We start from the raw sequence: 15,159 nt of genomic DNA, 5'->3' as shown, positions 1-15,159 counted from the left end.
TCTCAAATCTGGATTGGCCTTTTCAATTTTTTGGAAAGAACTTGTTTACATGCTTTGATTGCTCTGCTTAAGTGTTGTATATTTGAGATTTGAAGTTCCATAACTGGAATACTGGTAGTTATCAATATAAAATTATTTACCCATTTCATATATGTACGTACGAATACGTGTATGTGTTGTCACACCTCCTGTCATTCTGATCTTCCTGTTTCCTTCTTCTAAGAACACTTTTGGAGAAGGAAATGGCAACCCACTTCAGTATTCTTGCCTGAAAAATCCCATGGACAGAGGAGCCTGGCAGGCTACAGTCCACGGGGTCGCACAGTTGGACACGACTGAAGCGACTTAGCTTGCATGCATGCAAGAAGACCTGACCACAGTGGATCCCCCTAGAGAATTCAGGGACATGGATATTTCCCGGCTGGGGCTGGAGGGCGGGGGCGGGTGGGGTGCATTATGCAGCCTACCACAACCCTTCCATGTATTCTCTTCTTCTTCCTTCCTTGTTTCTTTTCTACTCTTTATTTAATTTCTTGCAATTAGTCAAAAACTTATTTTTCTCATTTCTCATTCTTCTGCCTGGAGACGCCCCACTTTTCAGAGTCTGTTTTTTGAATGCATATGATAATTCTGATATGCACTGTTTCTTCTTTCTGGGTAATCTCATCATCTTAGAGTTTATGATTATTCTTAAAATAAACTTTAATGTGATCTTCCTCAATGCCATGTGCCCAAGGAGTATTACACCTATCATGCAGATTCCAAAAGACAGAAGTTCTTTTGTGGCTCATTTTGCAAATGAAGTGAATTTGCAGTAATTCCACTTTACGATTACCTAAAAGACACTTGCTCCTTGGGAGGAAAGTTATGACCAACTTAGATAGCATATTAAAAAGCAGAGATATTACTTTGCCAACAAAGGTCCATCTAGTCAAGGCTATGGTTTTTCCAGTGGTCATGTATGGATGTGAGAGTTGGACTGTGAAGAAAGCTGAGTGCCAAAGAATTGATGCTTTTGAACTGTGGTGCTGGAGAAGACTCTTGCTAGTCCCTTGGACTGCAAAGAGATCCAAGAAGGAGACCAGTCCTGGGTGTTCATTGGAAGGACTGATGCTGAGGCCGAAACTCAACACTTTGGCCTGGGAGGGTTTGGGGGCTGGAAGAGAAGGGGACAACAGAGGATAAGATGGCTGGATGGCATCACCGACTAGATGCACATGAGTTTGGGTGAACTCCAGGAGTTGGTGATGGACAGCAAGGCCTGGTGTGCTGTGATTCTTGGGGTCGCAAAGAGTCGGACACGACTGAGCGATTGAACTGAACTGAACTGATCAGGCTAATAGGGCTAATTATCTGTTTCCTGGGGGCAGGAAATTAGAGCCTGTTCTTAGATTCAGAGGTTTTGCTTACATCACTGTCGCATTTTCAGGATTCTCTGCATTGGTAATTTTTGCTAGACAAGCTCCTCCATTTTATGGTAAGGGTTTAATTTATATCATTATTGATTTGTATAACAACTTCTACCTGTTCACTTTAATTTTATTTTTAAGCAGCACAAATGGATACCCATGCTGTTTCCTGGAGAATGCCTTGCTGAACTTAATCAAAAATTCCTTCATATCCTATGCAAGACATTTACATAAGAGCTTTGGGGAATTCTAATGATTTTGTTTTTTTAAGCTGATATTTTGAGATGCAAAATAAATATTTTAAAACTTCCCAGCTGTTAGTAATAGCAAACATGCTTTTAGGGAACCCTGAACAAACAGTGAGGTTTGGCTCTATAATTACTTTAACAAAACATCTTAATTAAAAGGGTAATCCATAAGGAACTGGAGTATTTCTCCAAATTAGTGCTTTTTTTTTAATTTAAGCATATTATTTTACTAGCCAGATTATATTGGATAATCATTACACAGTTTACACACATTCTTATTGTATGATATCAAAGTCATTTTTAAATTTGAATATCATAAATAATGCCTCACTAAATATATTTTGCCCAGTGCTTCCCACCACACCACCCTTCCATCACCCTCAGATAATTTCCTTATGTAAGAATTCAAGAAGCAGAATTTGCTTATGTTGCTTAATATATATTACTATTGATCTTCACACTGCTTAAGCCAAACAGAGAAGGCAAAAGAAACTACAGAAGTCATAGAAAGAGAGGGAATGGCTTTCACTGCTTTCAGCTATCTATATGCATCACTGCTTCTGTTGAACTGACGTGCAAGGCTTAAAGTTATCACCCTAATGAATAAATCACAGCTTGGAGTTCACAAGGAGACTCGAAAGCAAAGAGAGACAGCTATCCAGTAACACACACTTAGCAGGTCCAGCACTGGGCCTCCCTCCCAGCGCAGATTTCTCTGGTTACAGCAAAGAATACCTCTCATTTCAAGTGGTTTTCACAAAGATTGCTTGCTCCTTATCCAAAAGCTTAAAGGAAATCAAAGCCATTCTATATGGAAATCTGACTTCAGAAAGCTTAGCCTTGAAAACTTTGATAAAAGTCATCTAAATCTCAATTTATAATTAAACATTTACTTGAATAAGTTAAACTCTGAGATGAATATTTAAAGAAAACCCCCCTAGCTTAAATATATGTATATGATTATTCTATAGATTCTGTATAGATTCCATATTCTATGCTATTTCTACATTTTCAGATAGAGAGAAAGCCATCAGGCTGCATATTTTGGGGCTACTAGTGATCACTTCTGGGCTTGTCCATTTATCCAAATCTTAATTCTTATCCAAGGTTACACTTTTTAATATTTGAATGATGCAGTCAAATGAAGAAAAACCGGAGGAAGGAAGAGGAATCAGATTCAGTTTCAGGGAGTAGCTCAGAGAACAGAGATCACGGGTCAAGAAGCTGAGACAGCCTTAGGATCAAATGTGCGGTCTTTCAGTGCAGCAAGTGAAACCAGCGCTTTACAAAGCAAATGGAACACACCTGGCCCGGACTTCTACAGTTAAATGCCCTATTAGTCTCCACTCTGTTTTAAAGGCTAATGATTCTCAAGGAGTATAGAACAGGTGCATGCATACTCAGTCACTCCATTGTGTCCAACTCTTTGCAACCTAATGGACTGTAGCTTACCAGACTCCTCAGTCCGTGGAACTGTCCAGGCAAGCATACTGGAGTGGTTTGCTATTTCCTTCTCCAGGGGATCTTCCCGGTCCAGGAATTGAACCCACATCTCCCCATTGCAGGCAGATTCTTTACCACTGCTCCACAGGGGAAACCCTAATTATCTCAAATCATAAACTATAACAGCATTATGTACAAGAAGTATGGACTCCAGTAGCTTTCTTCTATTAATTTGCATTTACATTTTATCAGATTGCTAATGTTCATGGCCAGTTCTTATGGTTCACGGTAACTGTTTAAACAATTTTAATCCAAAGGTCTAAACAATTTTAACCCAATGAAGATGTGAAAGAATGAGTGAAGAGGCAACAGATGAAATGTGTTGAAATGTGTTAAGATAACTGGTTGGTAAAGGAGTAGGAGTGAGGACGAATTCTGAGCTAATAATGATAGATGTGCTTTTTCTTAAGCCATACTTTTTGAAGGATGTTTACTATTCTGTCCTACACACCCTTCTCTATAATCCTAGCTGTCAGTCCCCTTTCCCTGAAGTTTCTCCTTTAAGTACTCCTTGTTCTTATGAAGCCTGCTCAATCACTGCAGCCATTGTTAATGCCTCAAAAGAGTTATTCCTGTTTTTCACATTTGTACTGCCCATTACTTGGCACACCATAGGTACTGAATCAGTACTCAAATAAGGAGAAACATAGGGAGAAATGCTGCATGCAGAAGAGAGATACTATTAAGCTAAAAACGTGGTACAGTTCAAACATCCAAAGAAACAGCATTTATTAAGACTCCATGCATGAGCTCGCATAGAGGCCCTTGATTAGCACAGATGTATGACACTGGCTTCCCTCGTAGAGCAGTGCTTAAGAATTCTCCCTGCAATGCAGGGGACACCAGGTGATCCTTGGCCTGGGATGATCCCACATGCTGCAGGGCAACTAGGCCCACGTGCCACAACTACTGAGCCCACGCGATGCAGCTACCGAAGCCTGTGTACTCCAGAGCCCGTGCTGCTCAACGAGAGAGGCCACTGCAAGGAGAAGCCTGCTCACCGCAGCTAGAGAAAGCCCTCACAGGGCAACGAAGACGCAGCACAGGCAAAAATGAAATTCAATAAAAAAAAAAAAAAAAAAGATGTGTATGAGATGGAGTCTACTTAGATCCAAGGGATATGAAAAGAATGTAGTTAAGTGGGAGTCTTGTGCCATTCCAGGAGCTGCGAGTTTACATTTGGTTCTGCTTACAGTGTGAGTCATTCAGAGCAAGGAGTAGGAGCACGCAAGTCAGCAGAGCATCCCATTCCTCCCGGGTATTTTATGGGAACTTCAGCACCTCCACTTCATTTATTTTCACTCCTTCCAGTAAGAGACATAGTCCCTTAAGTTTGGGTAAATGATATGACCTCATTTCTTAGAATCTTTTGCCTTGAATCACTATTTTTACCATCACTGGGTCAGTTCTACAGGATTCATGGACACTTATCTTTGATAAACTGGACTGGACACTGACTCACCCAACCTGGTTTGAGAATCAGCTCCATCGTTAACAGCAGAGTGAGATCAAGTGAGCTTAATTTTCTTAGCTTAACTTACTCTTTAAAAATAAAGATAACAATATATACTACAATGGAGAGAAGAGAGCATAAAACACAATATATAAAGGTTAAAAGTAATTTCTCAAGTAAAATAGAGAAAGGAACTATTCCTATAGCACATCCTAACCATCCTTGTATTGTTTACATGAGACCAATCATGTTCTCGTGACTTTGGGCCCAGCTCTCCTGACCTCCTTGTCATACTTCAGACACCAACGGGGCTCCAGTCTCTGGATGTCTATTCTTGCTATTCCTTCTGCACCAGAGGCTCTTGTCTGAATTATTTGCATGGCTGTCTCCCTCACTTTCTCAAGATCTGTGCTCACGTTTTCCTAATGTGCGAGATCTTCTCAAATCCCTACATAAAAGAGTACTCCCTCATCATTTGCTATACCTTCTGCCATACTTCCTTTTTTTCACATCATTTGTCACTACCATTTCTACCTTGATAAAATTTATACTCTTTGAGAATAGTGACTTTGTTTATTGTTTTGCCCCTAGAACCTAAAATAATGCCTGGTATAGAGAAACTTTCAAGAAGAAATATATGTTGAAAGAATGAACACATGATTTAAACTTCCCTAATCCATTACTGAAGGGTATACACTCTGCAAAGTGTGACTTGATGTAGCTCTGTGACTTCTTGATTTATCTAAGACAAGTTACATAATATTTATTTTCTAAGGCTCAATGTACTTTATTGTAAGGTAGTCCTGAATTGGCCCATGTATCAGTTCAGTTACTCAGTCGTGTCCGACTCTTTGCGACCCCATGAACTGCAGCACGCCAGGCCTCCCTGTCCAATACCAACTCCTGGAGCTTGCTCAAACTCAAGTCCATCGAGTCGGTGATGCCATCCAACCATCTCATCCTCTGTCGTCCCCTTTTCCTCCAGCCTTCAATTTTTCCCAGCATCAGGGTCTACTTCTAATACACTTTTTGGGTTTTAAACAGGGTATTTTCTTCAAAATGCAAACATAATTGTCAGTAGTTTTAAAAAATTATTTCATGGCTTGCTTAGGATAAAGCAGGTTATAGCTTTAATGATATTCTTAGGATAAAGTTCAAATTCTTATTATGGTCTTGCCAAACACAGAATCTGCCTTTCTTGCAAAAGTAATTGTGTGCCATCTCTGTGTTTCAGCCTTGATGGTCTTTATTTCAGACCCTAAGAGCAGTACTATGACCTATGTTGACTTCAAACTTGCATTTACTTTGCCTTCTCCTCAGTTTTTAATGTATGCTTTGCAGTGATAATTCTTGTTGATGCATCAGGTCTCAATTTTAAGCACAAATCTTCTCTATATCCATCTGTTTGCCTATCTATGGTTCTATTTAGGCATCCATCCTAAGTTGAACTATAGGATACTGCCAATATTCAACCAGATTTGTACTATAACAATGACGATTCCCTATGACTTCATTTAGAATGTTTCTTTATAAGCTGCTGCTGTTAAGTCACTTCAGTCGTGTCTGACTCTGTGCGACCCCATAGATGGCAGCCCACCAGGCTCCACCGTCCCTGGGATTCTCCAGGCAAGAACACTGGAGTGGGTTGCCATTTCCTTCTCCAATGCATGAAAGTGAAAAGTGAAAGTGAAGTCACTCAGTCGTGTCCAACTCTTCGCAACCCCATGGACTGCGGCCTACCAGGCTCCTCCACCCATGAGATTTTCCAGGCAAGAGCACTGGAGTGGGGTGCCATCACCTTCTCTGCTTTCTAAGCTACACAAGGAAAATAATCATATCTTTCTTATTTATTATTATATCCTCAGAGCTCAGTACAATGTCTGATGTTAGGAAAACTTTCTATAAATATTCTTTGAATTAATGTGCTATTACATAGCAGTGATTATCAGTATTGTGGAAATAGTATTTGTTGGTTGTTTTACTGCCAGCATAATCATGTTGTAAAACCAAGACTGTGACTATACTAAAACAATTGAATGGCAGTGAGTTATTTATAAAGGGAGGACAGGAAAGATCAAGGAGGAAGAAAATTGAAAGAAGGAGCCTAAGGAAGAGAACAGGAGAACAGATTTGAGAAATGGTGATGGAGAGGAGAGAGGGAGAGAGAAAAATGAGAGGAAAAGAGAGAGACAGAATTGTCAGTTTCCAGGCACTTGAGTATTTTCAGGTCTGTCACTGAAGAAGTACGTGAATTCCATTTTCAATTAGTTAGGTAGCCATCATATTCTCAGTACACATGTGTTTATTCTTTTAGCCACTTTTTTCTTGGTCCCAGTTTGGATCACCTAGTTTTAAGTCTACTGATTTCAACTTCCTTCTTTTTCAAGTATCTTTCAATTTTTATAAATTTCTAATTCATGTATCTGTAATTCTCTAGAATATATTTCTACTTTATTATTTGTATTTTTGTTTATTCTATTTATATTTCCATTGCTTCCATTACCCCTTTCTCTTGAATTTTATTCTCATATTTAGTCATGATACTTTTTATTTCAAGAAGTACTTCTCATCTGATAATTTTGAAGATTTTGTTATATTGAACACACTGATATGTGATTTTATATGAACCTCAATATCTCATCCACAAGTATTTCAGATAACTATCAATTAAGAAAATAGGGCAGACTATCCTTTATGTAAAAAAAGTGCCAAACATTAATGATCATATCATAAGCTAGTCAAAAATACATATTGCTATTTGCAGAAGTATCATAAAAGAGCCAGAGAAGCTATGTAAAATAATTACATTTTATGCTTATTATCGGAAATTGCAGGCATTACTCTGAAGAACATGGTTAAGATCCATTACTTCAAATAAAATAAATAGAATAAAGGTCATATCAAATTTTTTGAAAAAAATTGATTTGCTATGAAGACTAAAAAATGGGCCAAAGAACTAAATAGACATTTCTCCAAAGAAGACATACAGATGGCTAACAAACACATGAAAAGATGCTCAACATCACTCATTATCAGAGAAATGAAAATCAAAACCACTATGAGGTACCATTTCATGCCAGTCAGAATGGCTGCAATCCAAAAGTCTACAAGCAATAAATGCTGGAGAGGGTGTGGAGAAAAGGGAACCCTCTTACACTGTTGGTGGGAATGCAAACTAGTACAGCCACTATGGAGAACAGTGTGGAGATTCCTTAAAAAACTGGAAATAGAACTGCCTTATGACCCAGCAATCCCACTGCTAGGCATACACACTGAGGAAAGCAGAAGGGAAAGAGACACGTGTACCCCAATGTTCATTGCAGCACTGTTTATAATAGCCAGGACATGGAAGCAACCTAGATGTCCATCAGCAGATGAATGGATAAGAAAGCTATGGTACATATACACAATGGGGTATTACTCAGCCATTAAAAAGGATTCATTTGAATGAGTTCTAATGAGATGGATGAAACTGGAGCCTATTATACAGAGTGAAGTAAGCCAGAAAGAAAAACACCAATACAGTATACTAACACATATATATGGAATTTAGAAAGATGGTAACAATAACCCTGCATCTGAGACAGCAAAAGAGACACTGATGTATAGAACAGTCTTATGGACTCTGTGGGAGAGGGAGAGGGTGGGAAGATTTGGGAGAATGGCATTGAAACATGTATAATATCATGTATGAAACGAGTCGCCAGTCCAGGTTAGATGCACGATACTGTATGCTTGGGGCTGGTGCACTGGGACAACCCAGAGGGATGGTATGGGGAGGCAGGAGGGAGGAGGGTTCAGGATGGGGAACACATGTATACCTGTGGCGGATTCATTTCAATATTTGGCAAAACCAATACAATATTGTAAAGTTTAAAAATAAAATAAAAAACATAAAAATAAATAAAAATAAATAAATAATTTATACGGCATTGCTGAAGACTCTATATCCATTCAGGGTTTTTTGATTTGTTTTGTTTTGCATCTAAAGATACAGGAAAAAGAAACATCCCTAACGTGGAAGTTCATCAAATTTTTAGAGGTATTCTTTGAAGCTGAAGTAACAAAGAAGACAGATATCAGAGTGACAGTGATGGGGAAAGGTCTTACCATCAAGATCATTCTCTGGAGTCTCTGCTGTGAACCAGTTGGAAGGTGGGCCAGTGCCATTGACTGTCATGGCTGACACCTGAAAACTGTACTGACTTCCTTTCTCCAGTCCTGTGAAAGAATTTTCCACAGAAGGAAAAAAAAATAAGTTACTGAATAACAAGTATTTTTCATGGGTTTTAAAAGTTTTAGCAAAATTTCAACAATACTAAACATGCTTTACATTTTGTGTGATTGTTGTGGTAATTACTGTTATTTTGGCCAAAAGGGTTGGAAGATTACAGCAAGAAATCAAATTATTTTTCATATATTCTCATTTATTTTTCCCAGTTTACAAAAATGTTTCCTTGAAAACAGCCTCAGGGCAGATGCAGAATATAAAATATGAACGATGAAGAAATAATCAAAAATAGCAAGGATCATTTTTCCTCACAGTCCAGAAGAAGCCTGCCTATAAATCAAGAACAGTCAATCTAAAAATTTATGCTCCATCATTCATTCAAGGTCAGTGATTCCTTTGGGCAAAGAAAGAGAACTCCAAAGCCACTGTACTTCAGCTGAAAATACTAGGTTTTCATCTCTCGAAAACATCTCAAGGCATATTTGTTTTGCATTAGGTTCCATACTATAGCATGAAGAAAATCTGTCTCTGTGATAACTTGGACACGGATTGCAGTACTCAGTGATGACCTATGAGCTGATTTTCTGGTACACAGAGAGTACAGGTAATAAGAGAAGCCTTGTGCATCATGGCCGAGTGTGACATGTATAAATTTGTAATGTGAATAACTTTCCTTTTATCTGAGTTTCAACATAGCTCATCAATGTGACACATGTTTATAAAACAAATAATGCCTCTCAGAATACCATATGACTTTTCTGAGACACTGAGGACTCGGTGTAAACCAACAAGCTCTTAAACCTTAAGGAGTTGAACAGCACTGATAACAATTAAAATATCATCTCTCTTTTTTCCCCATTCATTTGAAATGGCACAAACATTTGGAGCCAAGGAAAAATCATAAATAAAATAGCCTCTTAGAGAAATGATGCTTCTATTAAATACAAAATTATGTATTTGTTTATTTTTGTACAGAAGGATGAATAATTCTTGGTACTGAGAAGAATTCTAACTTGCTACTAATAGATGGCTTTTAAGCCATGGTTAGAATGAATTTGGTACAGTTGAAGGCAGTCATCTTCAGTAACTAGGACTTTTAGAGAAGGCAATTTGATAAACTCACCCACATATAATACTGGCCACTTAAGATACGTCTAATTTTATAAAATACATTGGAAGGCATGGGTTGAGAATAGTGTTGGTACTGTTGTTTCTCTTACTGTGAGTGCTTCAGTTTACATCCATAGAGTCACCACGATGCCTGACTCGCGGAAGGCACAAAGAGAAACAACTGTTGGAAGGTTTATTAGAGCAAGTCTTAGCACTAAGGAGATACTAGGTTATAATACAATACCCAACACCATCAGCAAGGCGGTGAATGGATGCTTTTAAACATAAAAGCTTCTTTAGCTGGCTTGTGCTCCCCCTGACCTGTCCCTTAATTAGCATGGCATCAATCTGATATTCGTTAACGTTTTGCACCCTTTCCTGGGTACTGCTGTTGATTCCTGAGGCAGAAGGAGTACAGAGCTGTCTGGGAAATCAGAAAGCTCATATGAAGAGAATTTGGGGAAGTACTGTTTACCTAATCATTGAAGCTCATGAGTTTCACAGTTGTCTCACCTGAAACAGTTTAATTTCATCAAGAATATACTCTTTTGTATTAAGATGAAATTTGACTTCATTTTTCTTTGAAATGGATGGACAATTATGTCAACACTATCTCCAATGACTGATGTGGAATACCATCTTTGATGGTTAGTTTTATATGTAAACTGGAGTAAGACTAAAGTCCCCTCAATCAAACACTTATTGTTGCTGGGAAGGTATTTTTGTAGATATGACTAAAGTCCATAGTCCACTGATTTTATATAAGGGCTATTATCCTAGATAATTTGGTGAGCCAGATTTAATCAGGTGAAGGATCTTAAGAACAGACTGAGGCTTCTCTGAAAAAGAAATTTCACCGTAGGGAGCAGCTTCAGCTTGAGAGTTCCAGCTGCTTCTCCTGATGGCCTGCTCCGTCAATTTTGGAATTGTCCAGCCAACCATCACCATCAATTAAGTCAATTCCTTGCAACAAATCTCTTAGTATATATCTCCACTGATTCTGTTTCTCTGGTCAACGTACCTTGATGAACATGTCAACTTCTTACATGCAATATTTTGACACATAAATGGAAATCCTTCTGAATGCCCTATACTCTGTCCCATTCATTTGACTTTATAACAAGTGATGCGTTTCATGCAGACTTTACTGATTTTAACATAACTTAACTAAAATATAGAAAGGGCTTCCCTGGTGGCTCAGACGATAAAGCGTCTGTCTGCAATGCAGGAGACTTGGGTTTGATCCCTGGTTTGGGAAGGTCTGCTGGAGAAGGAAATGGCAGCCCCCTCCAGTATTCTTGCCTGGAAAATCCCATGGATGGCAGAGCCTGGTAGGCTACCATCTGTGGGGTCGCAAAGAGTTGGACACAACTAAAATATCTTACTATAAAGCAGATACACAAATTTCTCTTTATAATTTTGCTAAAATTCAAGTTACATGTTTTGAGTTTAGGCTCTATCAGTATCATTAACTCAGTTTTGAGTAAAATGAAAGCTGACTAATAGCCTGAATAATAATTTGAAGTAACTATTAAAAGGCAGTTAAGAGACCATCCATTGTTTCCCCAATGGAGCCTCACCTGGCACCCCCCACCCCACCCAGCTACTTATCAGAACATATTTTCTAACCAAACACAGTAAAGTAGCTTTTCATATCTTTCTATGATATCAGTAGTGAAGTTTTAACCCTCTGTACAGAGTAGTACCCAGATGATCCTAAAAATCCTGCCAACTTTTCTTGTAATACTATATTTTAGCTTAACTTTATAAAATTTTGCATTTTCTTCTAGAATATTGCTGTGGAATCTCACTAATAACACCTAGAAATTCTAGTATAAGAAAACATTTAAAGATATATACAACATTCCATTATTAAAAGAGATTGTAATGCTTAGTGAAACAGCCCATCTAATGCTGTTCATCCAACCAAGTGATCCTATAAATAAAGCAAGTATATTTCTGGAATAAGAAATTCACCAAGGGAGGGAATCCACTCCAACAGTTTTGCTGGTTAAATAAAATTATTCTTTAGATTACATTGAATCTGCTTTACTGTGGTTTTACCTACAGATAATTTTGAGTTTTACACAGTGGGGTTAAAAAGAAGTTAAATTCCACTTTCAAGATATCTTTACCCAAGTCTTCTGATCTAAATTCAGTGCCTTCAGTACCAGATCTTTATCAGCAGAATTAAACCTGTGACTCTCTTCTAGATTAGGTAAGTGAAGTACGCAGCGATAGGCAAAACCAGAAATGTGTGCTTTTCAGAGTCAGTCTGGACACTCCCCTGAATTCTAGCCTGCAAAATTCCTGCTTCTTTGTTGTGAGGGGTACTTGGCCAGACGAGTTTTAGATGGGCTATGTGTATTCATGTTAGTTGCTCAGTTGTGTCTGACTCTTTTGAGATCCCATGGACTGTAGCTTGCCAGGCTCCTCTGTTCATGGAATTCTCCAGGCAAGAATACTGGAGTGGGTTGCCATTTCCTTCTGCAGGAGATCTTCCCAACACAGGGACTGAACCCGGGTCTCCTTTAATCGCACTTTCTCATATATAGTTATTAGGTAATAATACCTGCATTTCTATCTTAGGGTGTTCTTTTGAGAATCAAATGGCAAAACTGCTTTCACAAATAATTTATAAAATTAGACATTTGATAGACATAAAGATACCTAATATTTGCAAATTATTTTCTCATTTGAAACACTCCAGTGATGGATGGATAGATGGATTCATTCATTCATTCATTCACTGGAGACGGGATAGAAGGAAACCAATCTGTAAGCAAAAGCTATTTTCTGTGTATATTTCTTGAAGTTGTTATCTGAGATGTGTTTTCAGAGTTGGACTAATGAAAGTATTAACTAGGATTTTAAACCTAAATAAGCAGGGGAGTTTTGACTTAATCTCTTCTAAAGTTACTTAATTCCTTTAGCCGCCAAGATAATTTTCGATTTTTATTATTCAATATATATCTCTTTCCATCTCTGAGTTATTTCACTGTTCCTTTACATACTCACACAACTGCATAGTCATTGCCTATGGTCAATAACATATTACTGATAGCTTAAGAGTTAAGAATACAGGTGTTCAGTTTAGGCAGAATTAGATTCAAATTTTTGCTTTGCCACTTACTAACTGCATGACCTAAAAAACTTACTAGCCATCTTTCTTTGCCTAAGATTTCTCATCAATAAAACGGAGTCTATGAATAAAAAATTATTACAAAGGTGACATTTTAAAACAGACAAAGCTTTATTTTCTTATCATGGATATTTTTTTAGCTATACTGAGGTATACTTAATATACCAATTGCTGTGCATAGTTAATGTATACATTTTAATGAATTTAGACCTAAGCATAAACTATGATACCACCACTAGAAATAAGGTAATAAACCTATATATCACTTCCAAAAGACCCCCTTTTTCCCTTTGCTCTTTTTTTAGTGGTAAGAACACTTGGCATGAGATGCCTTCTAAACAAGTTTTTAAGTGCACAACACAGTATTGTTACCTATGGGTGCTATGTCGTACGGCAGATCTCTGAAACTCATTTGTGTTGCAAAACCTTAATTTTATACCCATCGAACGACTCTCCATTTTCCCCTCCCCCTCTCCCCTGGCAACCACCATTCTGTTTTGTTTCCATGACTTTGAATTTTAGATACTTCATATATGTGGAATCATGTGGTATTTACCCTTCTGGGACTGACATTTCACTTAGCACTGCATCTCCAGCCCATCCATTTTGTTGCAAAAGGCAGGGTATTTTTTTCTTTTCTGTGATAGAGCTGAATAATATTCCATTGTGTGTACATACCACAGTTTCTTTGCTCATTTGTCAGTGGAAATTTGGGTTGTGTGACTACTGTTGTAATGAATATGAGAGGGCAGCTATGTCTTTGAGATCCTGACTTCAGTTCTTCTGGATATGTACTCAGAAGTGGGATTAGTGGTTCACTGCAGATTTGCTTTTAATTTTTTTGAGGAACCTTCATATTGTTTTCAGCATAGGAGCAGTTGTCAAATTTGCTATTGCTGTTATGACTATTATAAATGTTAAAGCTGTTTTTAATATTAATGATCATTTACAGATTCATACAACAGCCAGATTCACTCACAATAAAGTGAGCTAAAGATGATAACACTGGATAGTTCAAGGAGCACATAGCTAGGAATTAGAGCATCTGTGATCTAGTTGGGATCTATACCTTTAGCTAATAGTGGATCTTAGCAATGTCACTCATCAAGCCTCCATTACCTCTTCAATAAAACAAGGGCTTTGGATGAGATGAATTGTGTGTTTTCTGTTCTGTTTGTCAGGGACCTAGAGTTCAGTCTCAGTCTCTATAGATCTAACTCATGTCTCTTGTGTCTTCTGCATTGGCAGGCTGATTCTCCCACGAGCACCACCTAGGAAGCCCTATCTAAGTAAACAGGCCTTTTTCACAGGAGGACTGGGGCTGTGTATCAGTCTGCTCTGTGTGTAGTGCACTGGGGGTGGTGGTCTATTAAGAACTATCTTTTCCAATTATTATGGTCTCTTGGAATTCAAGCCCCATTACCAGCCAAGGCCAAGTGGCCAAGGGGTATGCATACCTGTGCGGGCTGTGCATCCCCACTGACTTTAGCAAGGTAGCAGGAAAGTAAAAAATAAAAATAAAAAACAAAAAACAAACTTGCTTTCTTGTTTCAGGAAGGCATTAAGGAACACGACTTACTGCATGTGCCCATGGGCTTCTGCAGCAGAACACAGGAGTGCCTTGACCTGGGTTGGATGGGTGGGTGGTGTGTGTGTGTGCATGCACACGCACACACGTGTACACAGCCTCCTAGCTGCTTCTGCTTCTAAGTATGTGTGCAGTGCTAAGTCGCTTCAGTCTTTTCTGACTCTTTGAGACCCTATGGACTGTAGCCCGCCAGACTCCTCTGTCATTCTCCAGGCAAGAATACCAGGGTGGGTTGCAATGCCCTCCTCCAGGGGATCTTCCCAACCAAGGGACTGGACCCAAGTCTCTTGTCTCCTGCTTTAGCAGGCAGGTTCTTTACTGCTAGCGCCACCTGGAAAGCCCTGCCTCTAAGTATAGCTTTATTCTAGAAGAATGATATAAGTAACGATGCTTTTCTTAGTTGTAAAAAAAGATATTGCTGAAAGTAGACTGTCTTCTGCTTGTTTCTATCTCCAATAACAAATGCCTTCAAACT

General features: G+C 38.5%; 1 protein-coding gene across 12 annotated transcripts in view; it reads right to left on the bottom strand.

Annotated features, from left to right (window-relative positions):
• The window catches only part of DCC (DCC netrin 1 receptor), an 845,500-nt gene that overhangs the window by 251,368 nt on the left and 578,973 nt on the right, over positions 1–15,159 (bottom strand). For all 12 annotated transcript variants that reach the window (XM_086372410.1, XM_086372411.1, XM_086372412.1 and 9 more), the window contains exon 13: positions 8,724–8,834. In XM_086372410.1, the coding sequence (XP_086228536.1) occupies positions 8,724–8,834 (111 nt within the window). The remainder of the gene's footprint in view (positions 1–8,723; positions 8,835–15,159) is intronic.

Source organism: Bos grunniens, chromosome 24, assembly GCF_055505025.1.
Source record: "Bos grunniens cultivar Pamir isolate PY7600 chromosome 24, Bosgru_T2T1.0, whole genome shotgun sequence".
NCBI classification, from domain to species: Eukaryota; Metazoa; Chordata; class Mammalia; order Artiodactyla; family Bovidae; genus Bos; species Bos grunniens.
Note: the sequence above shows the minus strand (reverse complement) of the source record. Positions and strands in the feature narration are given on the sequence as shown.